The 24,052-nt window shown below is 37.8% G+C and overlaps 1 protein-coding gene across 1 annotated transcript; it reads right to left on the minus strand.

Annotated features, from left to right (window-relative positions):
• Positions 1-481: 481 nt before the first annotated feature.
• On the minus strand, positions 482-5,396 carry LOC113321177 (digalactosyldiacylglycerol synthase 1, chloroplastic-like). The gene is made up of 7 exons (XM_026569057.1): positions 4,593-5,396; positions 3,895-3,927; positions 2,772-2,859; positions 2,028-2,512; positions 1,677-1,943; positions 1,219-1,568; positions 482-1,130 (listed from the first exon to the last, which is right to left on the minus strand). The coding sequence occupies exons 1-7, from the start codon at positions 5,253-5,255 to the stop codon at positions 596-598; spliced, it is 2,421 nt and encodes an 806-aa protein (XP_026424842.1). The 5' UTR covers positions 5,256-5,396; the 3' UTR covers positions 482-595.
• Positions 5,397-24,052: the final 18,656 nt, after the last annotated feature.

Genomic DNA, 24,052 nt, shown 5'->3' on the forward strand with positions numbered 1-24,052 from the left:
CGAGGTCTTTGAAGAGAAGGTTAAGAACACCGCATTTGAGGCGCGAGAAATAGTGGAGAAGAATAAAGCTACAGCTCTGGTCAAAGACACGCTTTGTTGTAGAAGGTTTGTCGAATTTCAGCCAATGAGATGATTTTCATTTGAAGCAGACCTGACGATGAGTGTGCGGATGAAAGAAGTTCACCTATGACACTCAACTTTCCAGGAGATTGCTAATCGTCATCCCTTGCTCATCATGTAATTCCCTTGTGTAATGCAATCGTTTATTACTGCAGTGAGTTTCACTTTTATGCGTTAGCTCATTAATTGAATGCTTTGAAGGATTTGATGTCCTTGAAGCTTGTAATGACACTACTTATGTTTGAGAAGATGAATCTGTTTCTTTTGATGCATTGGGACACCACTATTTTCCTATACTCCCGGGTTTCTATCTAGTTAGAGAACCCACAAAATGGAGATAGCACTGATTTAAAAAAAATGCTACTAGGATAATAGATTTCTTTATATCGAACAAATAATTATACATAGAACATCAGAAAATAATAATTATACACATAAAAAAGAGGGCGCTACCAAAACAAGAACTGCTGATTATTTACCAACCATATATGGGATTTTCTACGTGAGGCGGTAACAGATGTAAATCCTCACAATGCTGCTTGCTAAAATCTTGTGTTCCTGGTATTGCTCCTGTCGCCGACCTCAGGATTTCACTACCTGTGAGGCAGAAGTGAGCAAAGGCCAGTCCACCATCTACCATCTCATTAAGATTAGGCAACGATACTGATTTCATAATATTTTTCTTTGTTTTGCTTGATTTTCTGTTGCCCGTCTCACCTAACTTTAGGATCCTATCTAGTTCAGAGTATTCCATGAACCTCTGGGTTGCTGCCTCCCACGAAAGATTGTATCTCTGCTCCGCTGTGAGAGGCTGAGGCTCATTATCAAGTGCTTCTCTGACTTTGGCCACAAAATCTTCTGAGGATTTGTATGTCAAGCAGTTGGGGAATGACCTAAAGAACTCATTTGATGGGTGATCAGCACAAATCACAAATTTTCCCATGGCAAGTGCTTCAGCTGTTGCCGTGCAGAGAACATCACTTACACTAGGGTTTATAAACACCTTGTAACTGCATGAATTCGACAAACGAATTAACAAAACTAAGCAACTGCTCAAGAGTTAGCCGCGGGAAAAAAAAAAAAAAAATTATTGCTCACCCATGAAGTGAATCATCTGCATGATCTCTTCCCTTTAGAAAGTTAAGGTTCAGCTCCAGTTTCTTTGCTGAAGATTGGACTTCATGAGCATCCTCTCCATTACCATACACATCCAACTTAAAACCTTCTAGATCGTTCTTGTGCTTAGACAGCAAATCAATCAATTCTCTGTACCCTTTTGCCCACACCATTTTCCCTAAGAAATATGCTCCCTTTGGAAACGCTTGTTGCCCACGCCCCCTTTCTTCAGCAACCCTTTCCCCAACCTTTAAGAATTTGGGGTTCACACCATGCACATTACATATGACTGATTTTGGAAGATCTTGGGTCGCAGCAGAAAGACGTAGAACCTGCATAAAGATATCCCTCTCTTAAGTTTACCATCTAATAGATAAAGGGCTGGGGTAACACAGAGTAAATCAGGTGATGAGAGTATTACAATAGATAACCAAACACACCTTGTCACAATACGCTCGGGTCACCCAACTGTTTATGTGCTTTACAAGAAAGGCTTGAAGAGCTCCATTCTTCTCCCTCTTAATATACTCCAGGTAATTCGTATGGACAACACCGACAACATGGTTAAATTTATCAGTCCAACGCCTACCATGATGGTACCAGTTAAGGTGTTCTGGCTCTTCCAGTATAGCAATATCAGCTTCCTTCGAGGAAATAAACTGTGAGGTATCCCCAGCTGGTAGAATACTACGCCTTTCTTTAGAAAACTGAAACCAAGGAGGGTATTCATAAGACAAACAACTAGAAAGGTTGTAAGATTAACAGTGCCAAATAAATCATTTAAAATTTACTTTTCCAGGGTAGAAAGATATTTTGAAATCTGCTTTGAAGCCGACCCTTTCCTCCAGCCAGTTTCGTATATAAATTTCCTGCTCTTCTGGTGAACTAAAAGTGAGGTTGTTCGGATAAACTAGTTCTTGATCTGATTTGCAAAGCCATGGTACCAGCAGGGTTACATTTTGTTGAGCGGAATTGGCCAAATATGCGGCTCGAAACAGAGGATTTACAGCAGTACCAGTCATCCAAGGAAGACTGGCTGTTGTAACTATTGCAAAATGTCTTTTCCCATCTTTTGATTCAGGCTTTGCAGAGTCATTCCACCGGCCACCTTCGTAACAATGTCCAGTACTACGTACGACACTGGCTATCCTTAGATCCAGTTCATCGTTAAAATTCTCTTTTTCAATCAAGGCTGAATTATCTGATGATAAGGAACGCAGAAGAAGCTGGCTCCTATATTTGCTACAGAACTTTTCAACTAACTTGTGGCATATATCTGCAACAGTTGAGAAAACTTATTAGAAGCAACCCGCTGGCAATACATTCACACACTGAAATGGTACCTACACAGCAATGCCAGGAAACAACTACAGCTTCCATACAGTTTGAGGAGCAACTGTTGTCTACTTGACCACTTAAACGGTCTCAAGACATGATACAAATGCTTTTAATTTACAAGATACAAGCATCCTACTGAAATAATAGACTTCACACGATAAAATGATATGCCTTTAACTGGAGGCAATACTAATTACCTTGTTTGAAACCAAGTTGATCAAAAACGGGTCCCGACTGCTTAACCAAATAAGCCAAAAGTTCTGGTACATCCAGCGGCGGCACTTCCTATAACAGAGAGATGGACAGCTTAGTAGGTGTTTAGCTACATACACTTGCCAAATTTCAAATCAAATTCTTGGAATCACATGTAAATCATTTTACATCGAGTGAAACAATATATCTGCTTGTTTGGTAGGTCTTATTCGGTAAACTTCCAAACTCACTAGTGACCTATTGTGAAGTATCTTGTGGGCCAAATCAACTGAACATTGGATGTATCCAATGGGTGGTTTAAGTCTTCAAGTGTGTGGTCACTGTGGTACCACTTATGCTAGCTTAAGTTTACATAGCCAGCACAGTGCTCAGTCTCTGGCCTCTTTTTGGCATAATAAATTAATATATAATGAAAGGATTTCAAAAGTTGACGTGGGAGGAGGCAGTGAAAAGAGACTTGAAGGAATGGAGGATATCAAAGAGACGGCATTAGACAGGGGCGCATGGTAATCCGTGATCCACGTACCTTATCAATAACATAAGAAAGATGGTTATGATTTGAGATCCATTTCTAGCCTACCCCAACATGTTTGGGACTAAAGGCTTAGTTGTTGTTGTTGTTGTTGAAAGGATTTCAAAAGTCAATAATAGTCAAAATTGTAATTCTTTAAAAATAACATAGCCTACTAAGCAAATGATTTTTGAGTTTCACTAGTAAAGCACGCCTCACTGTGACGGGCATGAAATAAATAGTTTGACCACTCTTATATCCCAATGTACCAACTCAAGATTTACTAGGTTTAGCACGAGAACATAAATGATTAAACTAGAGGGTGCTAGCAACATTATTAGGATGAGCTTTTGAAGGCACAACTTCCACAATGGGTCTTAACAACATATACACACAAGTTGATTGACTTGAGAATATAAGCCAAGAGGCAGCATCTAATGGTAGAGATGTTTAGCTTTAAAATTTAACAATGTGGAAACTGTGCGTCCTAAAAGTAAATTAGAAAGCACTCGAGAGAAAATACACAAGTACTTGACAAATCAACAAAATTACTATAGAGATTATTACACACACATAAATAGGGTGGAAAGACCAACCTTGGAATCTTGCGGCTCCTTGCACATTGCTTTCTACAAGATATAAAAGTACAAGAGTAAGAAAATAAACTTGATTTAAACTACTTAACTGATATGTTCATATTAAACCAAGTCTGTATCTTTTAAAAGCTAGGAAGTAATAAAAATGATTGTCCTGAGATTTAAGGATTTACTATATCCACTCAAATTGAATTTAATAAGCTGGATAACTATTGGGATGAATAGCAGAAGGGAAGATGCAGGCTAATCAGATTCTGAGTCTAAAGAGATAATTAGTCACCCTAAAGCAACGGTTCTTGATCCCAGGATCTAACAGTTACCCAAAAGTCCTACAATGAAACCATGGAAAACAACCCTACAGCCATAACCTACGCATGGTAGTAGCTTACAAAACAAAGAAAAACATCACTGCTAGACTAGAGTAGCAAAACGAAATTAATGTAATCCCCTTACATCTTCAAAGTAATCTACCTGGTCTTACAAACTGAAGTTCAGCATCAAACATATAAATCATATACCAGGAGTAAAATCACTTTAAATCCACTGACTAAAATCATAAAGGTTCAGCAAACAAACACATACCAGGAGTAAACATCTATATAAAACACTTTAAATTCGAAGAAAACCAAAGCAAGGATTCAAATTAGAACTATCAAAAACTCCAACTAAATCTAAATAAATAAAAATTCAAAACATACCAAGCTTGTCTTAACTTTCTCCACAAACTCACTATTCTTGAAAGTCTCAAAAATCTCAGATGAAGAACTCTTTTGTTCCAATTCCCTGAATCTTGTTTTCAACGCCTTTATAGGTTGCCATTCACTGTGATTCCCGTCTTCTTCTTCCCCTTTCCATTCCGACCAAAACTCATCTAGTTTCAAATTCCTCCCTCTCCATAACCTTTCCTTTTCATCAAATTCCGCAATCTTTTCCGAATCCCCAACTTCAGCTAACATAGCATTTCTTATAGCAGACAAATCAAGTTTAATTCTAGCTCTAGGGCTCCATTTCTCCAATACTTTCTTGCTAAAATCAGGTGACGAATAAACTCTGCGGAATTCCGTAAACTTTGGTTGTAATTTCTTAACGAAATCAATCTCAGTTGTCGTAGAAGAAGATGATTTGATGGCGGGAACTGAGAAAGTAGTCGCAGAGTTAAGAAAATTCTCGAGTTCTTTATCAAATGAAGTAGCTAAATTCTTGAAAGTATTCGCCCTTGTTTTCATTAACTGAAAATCCGCATCTGCTGAATCTCTTACTTCTCTCCATCCTTTTGATATAAAAGATAAAGCCTTCTCCGCCGTAACCACAGAAGTTTCTGCCTTGGCCGAAGCAGCTCGAGTTTCGATACCAAAATTCATCCTCTTCTGTAAAAATTAGGGTTTCAAATTTAGGGATTTCCCCAAATTTTCTTTCCTATCCTTCCTACCTATGTAGGAGTTTTGATTGTTTGGAAAACCAGAGAGATAGAGGGATAAGAGAACATCTTGAGCGATGGATTAAACGGTTAGATTTGTATTTATTGTATTGCAAAAAGGGGTCCGTGTTTCTCATGAACCACATAAATGGAAGTTTGAGCATCCACGTCGGTTTCTTTAGTTGATGACATGGCCTGACATGCTGATGTGGCGAGGTGTTATTGATTAAAGTGAATTTCCCATGGGGTCGAGTAGGTCCTGAAATTTGATTGGCTGTGAAGTTTTTGGCTGAGATTTAGGGGAGGGAATGTTCTATTCTTGCCCGACTTCTTCTAGTGATTACGGGAGAGCTCGCTGTTGTTGTTGGACCGCTTTCTGGGGGGCAACCATGTCGATCATAGTTTTAATTAAAGCTCCATCGTCCGTGGCCGTGTATGACTGTGATTGAGGTGGCTATTCTTTTGATCCACTTTGCTCGTAGTGTTTGATTCCAAGAAATAACAGTGGATCTTAGAAAGGGTTTAAAGTATATGCGGTTTAGGTTCCAGGTGATCCTATCCACACGGTACAGCTACAAGGTCAAGATTACAAGGCGCATGTATTACGTCATGCGTCTCATGGCCAATCCACATTTCATGATGTACTTAAGATTCTGATCCCAGTTTAGTTACTACGCTAAATCCTTGATGGATAAATTAAACAATATGCATCAAGTACCCATTCATTAATCATAAATCAAAATATTCATATTAAAATAAAAAACCAAATATTAAGTTTTAATTGTTTATTAACAATTAAACTAAAAAATTTCTTTTTACTCAAAATCATCGGTTATAAACATAATTCTTATTTTCTCCCCAAAATAATATAAATCCTAATTCTTAATTTTCTCTAAAATGATTTTTGTTTTCCCAATCATAGTAACGTTACAATTGATCGTACTGTATATTCTAGTTATTTCCTTAGAAAATTTCCATAAGAACATCAATCGAAATAGGATTAACTAAGATTTTAATTCTTTTTTTAGAACTGATCCCCTGGAATTCCATAAACATATCTATAATGAAAATCTTAACTAAAATGATTCTTTTTGCAATCATGATTAACAGTAGATTTGAATGAGGGTATCGATTATTCTTCAAAAACATTAACTAGGTCAAACATCTTACATAAATTTAATTATAAAACTTAAATAATTAATCGTTCTTTTCGTTGTTGATTTAGGGATTTAATGATTAACTTATTATATTGGGTTATATATAATAATTATGTACAATTTTGGGGATATGTGGAATGATTATACGGATAGCTTAAGCATTTATTTTAGATGAGTTATGGTTAATAAATGCATGGGATACATTTAAGATGAGCCAAAATTATTGGTTTGCTCATTGCAGTCGACCGAGAGCTGCAGGCATCATTAGACGTCACGCGGTTCTTTGTTGATGGTCAGCGTCTGAAGCTCAATCCCACGTCTCAACTCAAGTCGTTGGCATTTTAACGACTTAAGTGAATATGTAGCTTTGATCATGCAGATGTTTCAAAAAAAAAAAATGGTAAAGATGAACCAGAAGTGAAATGAAGATGTTGAGAAGAGTAGGAAGACCCCACAAAGGTGGTTTCCAATGTGAAAGTTGTTTTAACGTTCCAAGGAAATTTAATAAATTTAATTTGTACATGATGGAAGGTAATCAAGTGTCAACAAGATTATAGGAAAAGAAGTGGAACAATAACTAAATGAACAACAAACCCCACAACCTGCCCAAAAATGAGAATGAGGATGACGATGGCAGTTTCGATGTCTCGGAAGAAGATGAAGAGGAATACCACCTTGATTAAATGTAATATAATTTTAATTTAAATATAGTAGTTAAGTTTTATTTAAATGTAACAGTTTAGTTTAAACTTAGTTTCAATATAATACTTATGCACAGGTAAATGTATTAGCTTCCAACTTATCACTTAATTTAGATAAACTCATTACATTACATCTTACTTCAAAGTACATAAATAACTTAAAACAAAATAAAATAACATTCCATTAAAAAAAATGTCTAGCTCGATTTTGACGACCGCGCAGAGCTCTTCTTCTTGCCCAAAAGTGGCCAGTTAGATCTTACCTTAGTTGTCTATAGAGGCCCGTGTTTTGATATATGCCAGTGGCAAGTCTGTAGTCTCTTGCAGGACCGCCATGATGCACTAGAAGATTAGGCCTCAAATTTTCATCTGGACTACTAGTCCAGGTGGGTTCACGACGGGTTTCCTCGATAACCATGTTATGCACATTATGAAAATTAGCATAATTTTGTTCATTTCTTGAAGATAAGAAGAAAAAAGGCGAGACGGCCCACAAACGGTGGAGAACTTCATTTTCAAAATTCTAAAAGCGCGTTCAACATCCTTTCTCAGAGCCATTTGTTGGGTGTTAAAATACTTCATATCCTTCGAAGTTGTTCGTCTAAAACCTGTCTGACTACAGGCTTGAACTAAAAAGTTGACCATTGTTGATAAATCCCATCTGCCAGATAATACGCCTAAGTGTAGCTATGACCGTTGATGGTGAAATTAAGTGTGGCGCGAGCCCATGCTTAAAATCTTCAAACAATCGTGATTTATCCAAAACATTGATGTCATTTTGTGAACCCGTGAGTTTAAAAAAGTATGCCAAATCCAGCAATCATTAGTAGCCGAAGCTTCCAATATTATAGTTGGTTTTGGATAATGACCTTTATATTGACCTGCCCATTCAACTGGACATGCATACGCTCCCAATGCATGCAATCAAACTACCTAGCATTCCTAGAAAACGCTAATTGTTTTTTCGGCACTGATTCTCAACATCTATCTGAGTAGGTTTTTGTAAGAAAGTTGGACTAAAATGCTCGAATATTGTTTCGCACAAAATTTTGAGATACCTAATTGCGACTTCCTATATGGATGTAATCATCTGTGGATTCCGCTGGTACCCCCTATCATAATTTTCAGAGGGCTGCAATGACCTTTCTTCACGACTAAAGTCTCGTACATGACGGGCATCATACTGATAATTAAATAAAGTATGTAGCTGATAAAGCTCAATATAGTCCTTTGAGTCAAGTTGCGGCCCATGCGGATCGCCGCCGTCTAAAAACACATATCTATGATTAAAATAATCATTCATCGTATTGTTGTGGTAAAAAATGTTGATCTCGCCACGTACATCTTCTAGTCAAAACTTATGACTCGAAATGCTTCATCCATTTGATACAACATAACAACGTATATTTCTTTATATTCTTCGTATAGGGTTTCATCCATTTTCATATCTTCCTCAGAAGAACCGAAATCAGGATTCACGGTTGAAAACTTGAATTGATTGAAATTGAGAGAAAATTAGTTGGATAAAAGAGTGTTGTGATTTTGGAGGATGAAATTGAGTAGTATATATTGAGGGTAAAACATAATCGTTCGGGTGACTATTGGAATTGTAACCATTAGCGGCCTAGGATAAGCCGTCAGTGGCTTAGTGCAAGACGCTAGCGACTGAAGTATTACCCCTAGCGTCCTAAGGCTTACCGCACTGCGTAACTTTAGCCGTGCATTTCTTCTTCAGCCACCAAATTCATTTACCATAATGGAAAATCCACTTTTCCCATCCACGTTGATTAACAAAAAAAATAATTTGTTGATTACAATAAAAATTTCCCTTAATAACTCATTTGTTGAGGTGGTAAAGTAGGTGTGGTTGTAATAGAGTGAGTGTGTGAGTTGTGAATATGCAAGCCATGTCAGAGTCATATGCAGTGTGTTTTTCAAGTGCATGTGTGGATGTAAGAGAGAGCAAAGTGTCGAGAGTAGATACTCATATTTGTCCTATAAACATATTATCTTCTATAATATCATTCAATTAATTAAATCGTCATCAATGTAGATATCCAAATTTTATCATGGTAGAGCTCAGAAATTAATCAATCCTTTCATGTTCAATTCCTCACTACCGCTATTAATTCATCATCATCTTATTATGTTGATGTTGCTGATGTTCTAGGAATTGAAAAGATGATTTCAGAATGTGTTCTGAGTTCTCTCTTAAATAGAATGATTTATCTTAAATCTGTATTTTTATCTGCATCTACAACAACCATTGGTAATCATCCCCACATTTTTCTCATTAATGGTGTCTTCTTCTTTTTTTTGTAAGAGTTAGGGTCTCTTTTTGTAAAGACCCTCAAGCACATCAATATTTTTAGACTGGTCAAGAGACGATTTAGCCGTTAATGCCATTCTATATTTTTGAGACGATGTCGTATGAATTCTAATAGATTTACAAAGAAGAAGTTTCGAGTCAAGCTTGTCTTGTTAAAAATATCGAAATATAATTCTAAGCAAATATGTTTAATGATCCTTAACAATATTAGTTTTAAGAAATTTATTGTGTGAATTAATTTGTGGATCAATTAAAAATTGCACATGTAAATGATTTTATCACGTGTAAATGTTTCAAACATCATAAGAGAAAAATATTGAACTATCTGATATTTCTTCATGGGGTAGGTTGGCGAACCAATTCGCACACTATAGATATCTGAGTTTCAGAAATATAGGAGGGTTGGCGAACTAGTTCGCAAACCGCAAGTTCAGATGGTCAACTGAGTTCGGTAGTCTTATAGGGTTGGCCAACCCAGTTCACGAACCGTTACACCCTGACTGATGAACAAGGCTAACTGTACGAACCGTTGTACCAACCGTCCCTGTAAATTTTAGCAGATGCTCAAAAATTTATTTTCTTAAAATATATTTAGCATTGCTAGGACTCTCTCAAACACTTTTAAGAATTCAGTGATCACTCAAACTCTTATGTACGTGCATCATGATTAAATTCTTAAGTGTTTAAATAAACATCAAATTTCTTTAGTTCTTCGGCATACATTCCAAACCGAACAATTATTATACACGGTTCCAGAACCGGTTCCTGGTGTATATTCTTATATTATATTTTCAAGACCTAAAGTGTTTGCTTGATTCTCAAGTTATCTTAGATTGAATTCTAAGCAACCCCTGGTCCTTGAAATCTATTAACGGAGATGCTTTTTCAACTGGGAAATTAAATCCCTGACACTTTATGTCCTGGTTGATTCTAAAGTCGTCCTCCATAGACCTAGGTTTCCAATGAGAAACATAATTAGGTTTACGACTAAAAGACTTCGCTTTGGGGATTCGTGAATCCAGGCCGGCTATCTTTCCCTTGATATATAGTAATCGGAAAGTTCTCTTCGTCTAATATTTTGTGATTCCTCAAGATAAATATCTGAATACTTATCTTAATTGATCTTTGGAATATTGTTCTTGGGAGGTGGTTAAGAATCTAGGTTGTTTTTCGGGAGTCGTAAGTTCCGGATTTGCGAGGTTTGCTAGCTTTGTCTATTGCAAACAAATTTTTCACCTTGATTCTTTATCTAAACAGAAATCAAATAGGCTTATCTGTTAGAAGTAGATTAGTAGCAAAAGCATTCACTTCGGCTGAAGCAACTCTTAGGTTGTAAAGAACGTCAGCTAAATGAATCAATTACGTAGATCCTTGCGAGGTTCAAGAGATGTAAGGAACGCGACGTTAAATGAATCGCTTGGAGGGTGTATTCCGTCTCAACTAAATTCCAGTCTGAAGTCAGATAATAGGATAATGTCTATAGCGGCTTAATACAGTTTGATATTCAAATATGGATGAGGTCCCAAGGTTTTCCAGCTATTTGGGTTTCCTCGTTAACAAAACTTCTGGTGTCTTTGTTGTTTTTATTTTCCGCATTATATTGTTCATTTTTATAATTGAATTTACGCCAGTTGTATGATGTTTTTTCAAAGTTGTTGTAGATAGTGATAAAAGGGTTGTTTTAAGACTTGTGAAGGCAGTGAATTTTAGACTTAATAAAAATTTAAAAACAAAGAAAACTTATTACAAAATTGACTTCAATATATTAGAAAACAACCAAGACACTGATTTCACTATTACACATGCATAAATTATGGTAAACAATCCAAAACTCTAATTATATTTTAAGACTCTTATTTCTTAATTCACAAATAATCTGGAAAATTCTCGAAAATTAATTGTATCCCTAAGCATAGATTATCTAAACAAGGCATAACCTATCTAATTGAATCACAACTAATGAAGAAATTTTTTGCAAACAACTAAAAACTCTGCAAAAGCAGTGATTGAGTGAATTATAAATTATAAATTAGAGAAAATAAATGATTACCAATTATTCATGCGTAAATAGCTTCCTCACTGCCTTGGTTGTGGGAGAATTAGCTCATCATCATGTTGGAAAACCTCTCAAAATATTTCATTGATGCTCACAAGTGTTTTATAAATGATGAAAAGGAAAATAATTGAGTAAATCGGGTGTTTGCAACACTTATAATTGTTGCAGAACACTGTTACAGAAACGATATAAATAAACTGCCGCTGACGGTAATTCTAAGACCCTCACGTGTTAGTCATTATCACTGTTGAAGAACGACTGCCCTGGTCTGTCCGTTCTTCGTGTTCTTCAATGGCAGCAGCAGCAGCAGAAACTTTCATGTAACTTGATTTTCTCGCTCTGTTAATGCTTCATACTTCTCCCAAACTCTCCATCCCCCTTTCTGCTCGACCCCAGTAGCCTATTTATACACCTTTGGACTAAGAATCTTCGCTCATTACTCCAGAAAATCTTCCAATATCTCGACAGTAAAGAAAAAATAATAAAGGAAATTTTCTTTTCTTTCCTTTCTCGCCTCTTCACACGCCTGCTGATGTCGATATACTCTCAGGGAATTGTTTTCATATTCCACCAGAAGTAAAACTCTATCAACCCACACGCCAACTACACAGAACTCGTGATGGAGCAACCAAAACCCGAGCAACCCTGTTTTCTTCACTGCCGATTATCCAACCAAATCCGGATGATTTTGAAGCCCATACCACGCCTGTATATCTCAATCAAGTGTTCCCGTGAAGTTTTAGCCATTGAATCACACTATAACATCTTCAAATTTCGATCGAAAATTCTCAGAGAGCTGCCACATTTTTCCCGCCAATTTTCAAGTTTCAAACGAAGAAGATGGTGTCCCCCTAACCAGTTGTGGGGTGCAAATAGCAGCTGCCTATTTGGGGTGCCCCTTAGTAATTGAGGTGCCCCTTAACCAAATCTGGGCTCCGTATAACAAGTGTCCTCCGGGGGTGTTCCGAGTGATTTTTCGAGCCGATTTTTCCAAAAAATATTTATTTTCCAAAAATACCTAAAAATACACAAAACACCATAATAAGGACGAAAACGAGTACCAACAATACGAAACATTGAGGACAATTTAGGCACATAAATGCGCCTATCATTGTACGTATTCAATCTTAGTAGATACGTCAATCTAATTATAATCAATTACGAGACTCGTTTCTAGTAGAGTTCGTATCTTGAAAGATATATAACAAGTTTAATTACTTGGTAGAATTCTGAATGGATTATTTGGATACGACTAGATTAATCTTGGATATTTATTTTTGAGATCGTCCAAGTACTCTTCTTAATAATCAGGTTCACAGACTCTTTTATGTATATATACTGACGGAGAAGTGGTTAGAGATGTAAATTTTATATACATATTATCGAGGATCATTCAGTTGGTGTACTTGTAATTGATTAGGTTTTTTCCATACAGGTTGCCGAATGAAAAAGTTGGTGGTGTACTTGGTACTCCTGCGTTTTAAATTGGTATCAGAGAAGGAAAATACGTTTATGCCTAATAAGTATGTGTTTGAAGTGATATGTATTATGCACAGGAGTGCAATCTCTATAAATGTGTCGCCAGCCTTCGATAGCACAAATTACTTATGGTGGAAAACTGATATGTGTTCCTTCTTACAAACTCGTGAATTTAGACTTGTGTTCTTGTTGTAAGAGGATACAATACTCCAATGGTCGGATAAGGAGATAATGCGGTTCCTAAAGGCATAGAAGCATATACTAAAATTCAAATCATTGTTGTTAAACATAACTTTGATGGATTGAATACTATTATCCACATCATAAACCCAAGATCTTCAAAATCATGTATCTATATGTAGTAGATCAAAAGAAGCTTGGGATATATATATCTTAGGAACCGTGTTTGAAGGGAATTCCGCAGATAAGGAAGCACGCTTCAAAACCTAACTTCCGACAAGGAAAACCTTCGTATGGATGATGAGGATTCTTTTGAGGAATTTAATCACAAATTATCAGAAATATAGAACGCTTATCATTTATTAGGAAAGACTATTCCTGCATGGAATATTGTGATGAAAACTCTTAGATCTTTACCAACTCATCACGAGTTTAAGAAACATCCCATTATTGAAGGAAACGATATTCCTACACTTTCCAGAAACATCCTTGTTGGGAAGTTAAAGATCTTTGATTTCAAACATGAAAGACAAGCTAATCATCTAAGCTCAAGCAATTCTGTTATAGGTAATATTCACGTTGCCCTTTGTCCAGAACAAATTGTCAAAGAAGATGAGAATATCTTAAATTCTACTTTGTTATTGTTTGTTCAACAGATTAAGAAAACTCTTAGATGGAGAAAAGAAGATATTTTAATAATTATTCTTAAACAAGGAGTTTGAGTGACAAAAAGGTTCGAAAAGATTCTAACAGCACTCTATGTACCAAGTGTCTTGGTCATGGACATCATTTTTCTGTATGTCCTAACAAGGATTACTGTAAGAAATCCAAAGCCTTTATAGCCACTCTAGACTATTTTCCATAAGATGACTTATCTCTAAAGGTTGAGCTTCTTACATGTTAAACTCTTCACACGCCTGCTGATGTCGATATACTCTCAGGGCATTGTTTTCACGTTCCACCAGAAGTAAAACTCTATCAATCCACACGCCAACTACACAGAACTCGTGATGGAGCAACCAAAACCCGAGCAACCCCGTTTTCTTCACTGTCGATTATCCAACCAAATCCGGATGATTTTGAAGCCCATACCACGCCTGTATATCTCAGTCAAGTGTTCCCGTGAAGTTTTAGCCATTGAATCACACTATAACATCTTCAAATTTCGATCGAAAATTCTCAGAGAGCTGCCACATTTTTCCCGCCAATTTTCAAGTTTCAAACGAAAAAGATGGTGTCCCCCTAACCAGTTGTGGGGTGTGAATATCAGCTGCTTTTTTGGTGCCCCTTAGTAATTGAGGTGCCCCTTAATCAAATCTGGGCTCTGTATAGCAAGTGTCCTCCGGGGGTGTTCCGAGTGATTTTTCGAGCCGATTTTTCCAACAATATTTATTTTCCAAAAATACCTAAAAATACACAAAACACCATAATAAGGACGAAAACGAGTACCAACAATACGAAACATTGAGGACAATTTAGGCACATAAATACGCATATCAAATACCCCCAAACTTATTATTTGCTAGTCCTCGAGCACAACTAAAAAATAAAACCGAGTTGGTCTCGGGTGGGTTTAACAGAGGTGTACCCACAAAAACCATGACTTCTAATTGGTCACAAGTATCCAAAGAGCTATGAGGACATACATATTCTCAACCTATCTCCAAGTAACTAGAATGCCAGAGAAATTAAAGATGTCAGCTCTAAAGCTGACTGAAGAAAAGGGGAGACACATCCACACGACTGCTAGATAAAGAGATATCCGCTACACAGCTAGATAAACATTGTAAGATGCGTCCGCTGCTTTACAGCTGGATAAGATTAGGAGAGAGATAAAAATGAGAGGGACATCTGCTACACAGCTGGACTAATTACGTGTGATGAGTTAAACCAGTGCTAGAAAGATTTTGTGCCAGATTCAAAGCAGACTAACAAACAACCAAAATGCATCTTTCTTCGACTCTCTCACAGTGCTCAGTAGAAACAACGCCTTCTTCGGTCTTCAACTGTTGATGATAAACTCTCGAACCTCATAGAACCTTGACAATTAACTCTTCTCTTTGATTTCTTGCTTGACTTATAAATTTCTTCTTCCCTATGGCCTTATTGAACAAAAAGAACGTAATGATGTTTCTTTTTTTTTCTTTTTTTTTTTCATTTTTCATTTTTTTTTTTTTTTGAAAACAAAAAAAATTACAAGACAAAAATTTACATGGCCATGAGAGAAGGACTTTCAAAACTTGGATCTTCGCAACTTGTGATGTCTTGGTATCATGGATTCTAACAACTTATATCATTTGCTCTTATAACTTCAACTTTGATTTTTGAATTATTCTCTTCTATTGTTGCTTCTAAACCTAAAACGTCTTCAACTTTCTTCATAGATTTTGATGTCGCTCCGCTTGTTGATGATGATAAGTTTCTACTGAGAGAGAGTCGCAATCCAGTAACTAAGACTACATTGTGAGGTTGCTTTGTCTTTCTGGCATTTCCTGACCTACTTGCCTTTCCATCATGTATGGTTAGGTCCATCACGGTTACCCTCTAAAAGGAACAAGTTCTCTCCTGAATTTCAAGGATCTCAATGTCTTTTTCTCTAATGTCTCAAAAGGTTGTTATCCCTAGCATTCCAATTTCTATCTTTTCGGTGAGAAACAGTATGTAAACTTAGCTAACCGGATACCATGTGACGCTAGAAGTTTCAAAAGTGCAACTAAAAAGTTCTTCCCCACCCCCAAACTTAAATCTAACATTGTCCTCAATGTTTCTAATGAAAGAGCAATACCAAAAAGTAAAGTAACATGAGGAATCAGTAAAGAGAGAAGTCGGAAAGATAGTACCTGGGTGAAGAGAGAAATCAAAAACTAATATACAACATACAATCGCCTCGATGGTCAATCAAGGGTAAACAGGGTCCTCAGAGGGACCTCCTCAACATCACCTGTTGGAAAGGGCTCTAAAAAGGGTTTCAATCTCTGACCGTTAACCTTCGAAGAACTACTACCATCCGGTGTCTCGATCTCAACAGCTCCATGAGGAAAGACAGTGCGAACAATAAAAGGACCCGTCCACCGAGAACGTAACTTCCCAGGGAAAAGATGCAAGCGGGTATCATACAGAAGAACTTTTTGACCTGGAGAAAATGACTTCCTTAAATATTTCTATCATGCACAAGTTTCATTTTGTTCTTATACTCCTTCGCACTATCGTAAGCATCTATGAATCTCGTCCAACTCATTGAGCTGGAGTTTCCTATGGGCTCCTGCCTTGTCAAGAGAAAAGTTTAGCTGTTAACAGCCCAATAAGCTCTATGTTCTAACTCGACAGGTAAATGACATGCCTTGCCATACACAGCCGATAAGGCGACATTCCAATGGGGGTCTTAAACGCAGTACGGTAAGCCCATAAGGCATCAGTAAGCCTAGACGACCAGTCTTTCCGATTAGGATTAACTGTTTTCTCTAATATACGTTTTATCTCCCTATTGGAAACCTCAACCTGACCACTAGTCTGTGGATGATACGGGGTAGCTACCTTATGTGTAATACCATATTTCTTCATCAAAAGCCTAAAAGGTCCATTACAAAAGTGCGACCCACCATCACTAATTATAGCTCGCGGTGTACCAAAACGTGTAAGAATATTATTTTTCAAGAAATCAATCACAACCCTATGGTCATTGGTTTTACACGCAACCGCCTCAATCCACTTAGAGACATAGTCTACGCGACAAGGATGTATAGGTTACCAAAAGAATTAGGAAACGGACCCATAAAGTCAATACCCCACACATCAAAGACCTCAACTAAAATAGGGTTCAAGGGCATCATGTTCCTACGGGAAATGGTTCCTAATTTCTGGCAACGTTCACAAGTAACACAGTAACTGTGGGAGTCTTTAAACAACGAAGGCCAATAGAATCCACACTGCAATATCTTAGCAGCAGTCTTCTTAGCACTAAAGTGACCCCCACAAGCATGATCATGACAAAAGGAAATAATACTGGACTGGTCACTCTCAGGTATACATCTCCTAATAATCTGGTCTGGACAATACTTAAACAAATAAGGATCATCCCAAAAGAAGTGCTTAACCTCAGCTAAAATCTAGAACGATCTTGTTTACCCCAATGTTGGGGCATTCGACCAGTAACAAGATAGTTCACTATATTCGCATACCAAGGTAATTGGGTAACAAAGAACAATTGTTCATCAGGAAAGTTTCCCTTATAGGAAGGGAATCATTGGGTATCCAACAACTAGCTAGACAAGTGGTCTGCTACAATTTTCGCACCCTTTTTGTCTCTAATGTCCGGAGAAAACTCTTGTAACAACAGGATCCACCTAATCAATCTAGGTTTCGTATCCTTCTTAGACAAATATTTCAAAGCAGCATGATCAGTATATATGATGATCTTAGAACCTAAGAGATAGGGTCTAAACTTGTCTAAGGCAAACACAATGGCTAATAGTTCCTTCTCGTAGTGGTATAGTTCAACTGGGCATCATTCAGAGTTTTGCTAGCATAGTAAATTACATGAAGTAACTTTTTTCTCGCTGACCTAGCACAACACCAATAGCATAATCTGAAGCATCGCACATGATCAAAGGGTAGGTTCCAGTTGGGTGCCTGGACTATGGGGGCGGTAGTGAGTAAGTTAAGCTTCTCGAAAGCCTCTAAACAAGCATCATCAAAGACAAACTTAACATCTTTTGCAAGCAAATTGCAAAGAGGTCTAGAATCAAGCTAAAATCCTTAATGAATCGACGATAAAAACCAGCATGCCCTAAGAATGACCTAATACTCTTACGGTTTTTGGGACCGGTAAAGTTTTAATAAGGTCAACTTTGGCTCTATCTACCTCTATACCCTTTGAAGATACGATATGCCCTAGAAAATTCCTGAACGAACCATGAAGTGACATTTCTCCCAATTAAGCACTAAATTCTTTTCCTTACACCTAGTCAAAACTAATGACAAATGATGCAAGCACTCATCGAAAGACGAACCAAACACTGAAAAATCATCCATAAAGACCTCTAAGAACCGTTCTACCATGTCAGAAAATATGCTCATACAACGCTGAAAGTCGCAGGGGCATTACATAGCCGAAAGGCATGCGTCTATACGCAAAGGTACCAAAGGGACAGGTAAAAGTGGTTTTCTTGGTCTTCTGGGGAATAGAACTGATTATAACCAGAGTATCCATCTAAAAAGCAATAGTGACTATGTCCAGCTAATCTCTCTAGCATTTGGTCGATGAAGGGAAGGGGAAAGTGGTCCTTCCTAGTGACCTTGTTCAATTTTCTATAGTCAATACAACACGCCAACTCGTGGTCATTCGGGTTGGGATTAACTCATTGTTATCATTCTGGACTACAGTAATACCATTTCTTGGGAACAACCTGAACGGGGCTGACCCACTTACTGTCTGAAATGGGTAGATAATGCCTGCATCTAATAGCTTAGAACCTCGTTCGAACACTTCTTTCATATTGGGTTCAGTCGACGTTGCATCTCCCTAGAAGGTTTGGTGTCTCCTCTAAATAGATGATGCATACAAACAATAGGACTTATACCCTTAATGTCTGCTATGGTCCACCCTAAAGCTTCCTTGTTATTTGAAGGACGTCACTAGCCTACTTTCCTGATCTATCCAAGTCGGAATAATCACAGGTAAAGTTCAGAGGGCCTAAAAACACATACTTCAGGGTATCTGGTAATGGTTTAAGGTCCAACTTGGAGGATTTTCCAACGAAGGAACTAGGGTAGACTCGGGAACGGGTAAAGGTTCGAACTTAGGTTTCCATCCATTACTAGTGTCTAACAAAGGGGTTGAATCTAACAAAGCATTCACCTCATTAATCACATCATCATCATCAAAATCAATCCCAAAGTGAGCTAGGCATTTCTCTAATGGATCTTCTATCAAAGTGTTTGGTAATGACTCCTCTACTAAGGTGCCTATCATGTTCACCTCTTCTACGCTCGAGTCGTCCAGTTCCTGGGGTAGCTTACTAATGTGAAAGATGTTCAGCTCAATAGTCATATTACCAAAAGACAAATTCATAATACCAGTTCGACAGTTAATGATCGCATTGGATTGCTAAAAATGGGCGACCTAAAATCACCGGTATCTGGTTCTCTGGGTCAGGGACAGGTTGGGTATCTAGGATAACAAAATCCACTGGATAAATAAACTTGTCGACCTCAATAAGAACATCCTCGATCACACCACGAGGAATTTTAACGGACCTATCAGCTAACTGGAGTGTCATCTGGGTAGGTTTCATCTCACCAAGTCCTAGCTTAAGGTACACATGGTATGGAAGTAAATTCACACTGGCTCCTAAGTCAAGCAAAGCTTTCTCAACACGGTGTTTACCTATTGTGCAAGAAATGGTAGGGGACCCTGGGTCTTTATACTTAGGAGTAGTGGTATTCTGAATAATGGAACTCACGTGACTAGCTAGGAAGGCTTTCTTTTGGACACTAAGCTTACGCTTTCGTGTACACAAGTCCTTAAGGAACTTGGCATAAGCCGGAATCTGCTTAATCGCATCCAACAACGGTAGGTTGATAGTAACTTGCTTAAAAACCTCCAATATATCATTAAAGTTGGACTCCCTCTTAGTCGGAACTAGCAGCTGGGGAAACGGGGCTCTGGGAACAAAGCCGGGCTCAGCAGGACCCTCATTGGTCTCTTTGGAGACTCTATCAGTTTTCTCATTCTCTGGCTCAGAAGGGTGAACTACAGCATGTTCACTATTAGGCATGGAAACCTTGTTGTCTATCTCTCTACCCTCCTAAGGGTTTTAATAGCATTTACATGATCGGATGGTCTTTCACCTATTTCATTAATTCCTCTAGGGTTTGGTTGAGTTTGACTAGGAAACTTACCTCTTTCTCTTAAAGACTCATTTATATGACTAACCTGGGTTTTCAACTCGGAAATAGCCTGAGAGTTAGCCTGACCTATTCTCTTATTTTCTTCTATACCTTGAGCAACAGATTGCTGAAACTGCATAGTGTTACGAGTTAACAAAGCAAGAGACTCTTCTAAACTCATAATCTTCTTATCCGAAGGGTTCTGAAACTGTGCCGGGGCTGAAGGATTCTTAGGATAGCCAAAACCTGGGGGAGCTTGAGAGTTACTAGACTGACCTTGATTCTGGCCCTTAGACCAAGAAAGGTTGGGATGGTTTCTCCAGCCAGGGTTATAGGTTTCTGAATAAGGGTCAAACTTCTGACGGTTATCGAATCTAGTGTTGTTATAAAGAGCATTGGCTTGCTCTTCAACAGTATGGTCTTCCCAAAAAGGCTCTATTCTACCACTAGTACCACTAGAATGACCTAATTCCAACGCTTCTAACCTTTTGGCTATGGCTGCTATTTTAGCATCTGACTCATAGGATCCTTCTACCCTATTGACATTTCCTCTACTTAGAAGAATTGTTTTCTGGGGTTCCCTATTATTTTCCCATTGTTGGGTCTTATTGGCGATTTCATTCAAAAATGTCATCGCCTCATCAACAGTTTTATTCTCAAACCCACCTGTGCATAAGGACTCAACCATGGTCGTTGTTGAATAGTCTAAACCCTCGTAGAGGATCTGAACTAACCTAACCTTCTCTAAACCATGATGAGGACATTGAGATTAAGTCATTGAACCTTTCTAAATACCTATATAAAGATTCTCCCTCTTGTTGAGCAAAAGTACAAATTTGTGTCCTAATAGACGATGTTTTGTGCCTTGGGAAAAACTTATGTATAAAGGCAGATGTAAGTTGTTCATAGGTTTCAATTGACTCAGAATCCAAACTATACAGCCAAGATTTGGCTTTATCTTTTAAGGAAAAGGGGAATAACCTAAGTTTCAGTGCATCATCACTAAGGTTTTTAATTTTCAGAGTACTACATACTTCCTCAAATTCCCTAACATGAAAATAGGGGTTCTCATTCTCTTTTCCTAAAAAGGTTGGGAGCATCTGTAAAGTCCCAGGTTTGAGTTCATAATTTGCCTCGGTTTCAGCTAACTTGATACAAGACGGACGAGAGGTCCTAGTTGGGTTCAATAAAGCTTTTAAAGTTGCCATTTCTGGCACTACCAAAGGACTAGGAGAACTTTCTTCACAAAGAAGCAGATTCTCAAAACTGAAGTTTCCAAAAACGGGGCTCTCTAAAGAAGAGTCTTCGAGCTCCCCGCCTTCACAAGAAGAACTACTAGGTTTATCACTAATCAGACGACCTAGAGTGTTTCTTTTCCAAGCCCGTTCTACCTCGGGCATACACTAGAAAAACAAAACTAAAAAAAAACCCTAAAAGGGAAGGGAAGTTCTATGCAAACACAAACAAGGCTGACTCCACCACAGCAAACCTACTGAATTCTAGCAAACAAAAAGCATGATGGCTCCACTTAGATTGTTTCTAGACCAGCTTCTAATCCTTCGAAAGGGAATTCGTTACAATTTAAGCAAACCCCTCTGGAGTCAATCCGAGTCAAAGTAAGTTGAATTGAGGCGAGGGAAGCTCAGTGGAGCTTTGATACCCAAGGCCTCACCGCTATCACAAGGCGGCGCAGTCACGCATTCAACTCACAGAGACCATCATGAACTTCGAAGTATGCTAAAAGAGTAACCAATATTTTTCGAACGACTTTCCTACTAAGCTCGTTACCCTATAGGTCTCTTTATATTCCAAATTTTAAAGCTTAGGTTCGCGTTTGGTTTCGTTTTCCTAAGGCAGGCAAGAAGAGAACGGTGATGAAATCCGAACAATTATCTTGTATGGCCAGTCCTTTCCCTTTACTAGGAATTTAAAGCAGCCGTTTTCAGTTCCTCAACATATATGCAAACGAAGGAATACAGTAACTTGCTGACAGGGGATTCGCGAGTGTTTCGACAAACTTACCTCCCGTTCCAGACGGGGGATGAACCGTTGTCGTCGACTCGGGCCACAAATCCTATGTTGTGTACGAACTCGAGGGGCCGAGGTGATATCGTAATCACCGTCCTTCTCTGCAAACAGTTTAATATTTAATCTACCCTTCCGTAGGGTTTAAAAAAAAATTAATGTCCAAATGTCCAAAGTCCAAAAGAAAGGTCCAAAAAAAAAAGTGCAAAAAGAAAAATAAAAATACAAAATAAAAAGAATTCCTAATACAATCTAATAAAATAACACTCTCTTTTTTTTTCTCTCTTTTTCTATAAAAATAAAAAAAATTCTTCTTCTTTAACTCCTTTCGCTTTGCCTTTTACTTCAAGTCTTTAAATATTAGCCAAAAGCTTTGGCAAAAATTTCTTTCGCTCCAAATTCCCAAAATCTGAAAGGAAAAGACAAAAACCCAAAAACGTAAAGAAGGACAAAAAAAACTAAAATAAATAAATCTAAAAACTCTATCCTAAAGACAAGCCCGCGTCGGCGGCGCCAAAAATTGATGTGTTTTCAAAGTTGTTGTAGATAGTGATAAAAGGGTTGTTTTAAGACTTGTGAAGGCAGTGAATTTTAGACTTAATAAAAATTTAAAAACAAAGAAAACTTATTACAAAATTGACTTCAAGATATTAGAAAACAACCAAGACACTGATTTCACTATTACACATGAATAAATTATGGTAAACAATCCAAAACTCTAATTATATTTTAAGACTCTTATTTCTTAATTCACAAATAATCTGGAAAATTCTCGAAAATTAATTGTATCCCTAAGCATAGATTATCTAAACAAAGCATAACCTATCTAATTGAATCACAACTAATGAAGAAATTTTTTGCAAACAATTAAAAACTCTGCAAAAGCAGTGATTGAGTGAATTATAAATTATAAATTAGAGAAAATAAATGATTACCAATTATTCATGCGTAAATAGCTTCCTCACTGCCTTGGTTGTGGGAGAATTAGCTCATCATCATGTTGGAAAACCTCTCAAAATATTTCATTGATGCTCACAAGTGTTTTACAAATTATGAAAAGGAAAATAATTGAGTAAATCGAGTGTTTGCAACACTTATAATTGTTGCAGAACACTGTTACAGAAACGATAGAAATAAACTGCTGCTGACGGTAATTCTAAGACCCTCACGTGTTAGTCGTTATCACTGTTGAAGAACGACTGCCCTGGTCTGTCCGTTCTTCGTGTTCTTCAATGGCAGCAGCAGCAGCAGAAACTTTCCTGTAACTTGATTTTCTCGCTCTGTTAATGCTCCATACTTCTCACAAACTCTCCATCCCCCTTTCTGCTCGACCCCAGTAGCCTATTTATACACCTTTGGACTAAGAATCTTCGCTCATCACTCCAGAAAATCTTCCCATATCTCGACAGTAAAGAATAAATAATAAAGGAAATTTTCTTTTCTTTCCTTTCTCGCCTCTTCACACGCCTGCTGATGTCGATATACTCTCAGGGCATTTTTTTCACGTTCCAACAGAAGTAAAACTCTATCAATCCACACGCCAACTACACAGAACTCGTGATGGAGCAACCAAAACCCGAGTAACCCTGTTTTCTTCACTGCCGATTATCCAACCAAATCCGGATGATTTTGAAGCCCATACCACGCCTGTATATCTCAGTCAAGTGTTCCCGTGAAGTTTTAGCTAGGGCTGCACAACGGGTAGGGTGGGTAGGATATGGCCTATACCCTCCACCCTACCCGTTTACTGGCGGTTAAGAAAAATTTTACCCGCCACCCTACCCGCCATTAAACGGGTAAGATCCTACCCAACCCATTCTCTGGCGGGTCGGGTAGGGTAGGGTGGCGGGTATAACCGTTTTTATCAGGATACGACCATATAATTTGGAAACAACAAGACAAGAAAGAAAGAAAGGTGCAGCGTGA

The sequence above is a fragment of the Papaver somniferum genome, chromosome 11 (genome assembly GCF_003573695.1).
Source record: "Papaver somniferum cultivar HN1 chromosome 11, ASM357369v1, whole genome shotgun sequence".
Taxonomy (NCBI): Eukaryota; Viridiplantae; Streptophyta; class Magnoliopsida; order Ranunculales; family Papaveraceae; genus Papaver; species Papaver somniferum.

Bases quoted from the DNA above. Each gene is read 5' to 3' on its own strand.
- LOC113321177 (XM_026569057.1), bottom strand. From the start codon at position 5,255: ATGAATTTTGGTATCGAAACTCGAGCTGCTTCGGCCAAGGCAGAAACT. The intron at 2,860-3,894 runs GTTGGTCTTTCC...TCTCTGTTATAG, and splicing joins AGGAGCCGCAAGATTCCAAG to GAAGTGCCGCCGCTGGATGT. The intron at 1,944-2,027 runs GTAAATTTTAAA...CCTTGGTTTCAG, and splicing joins TATCTTTCTACCCTGGAAAA to TTTTCTAAAGAAAGGCGTAG.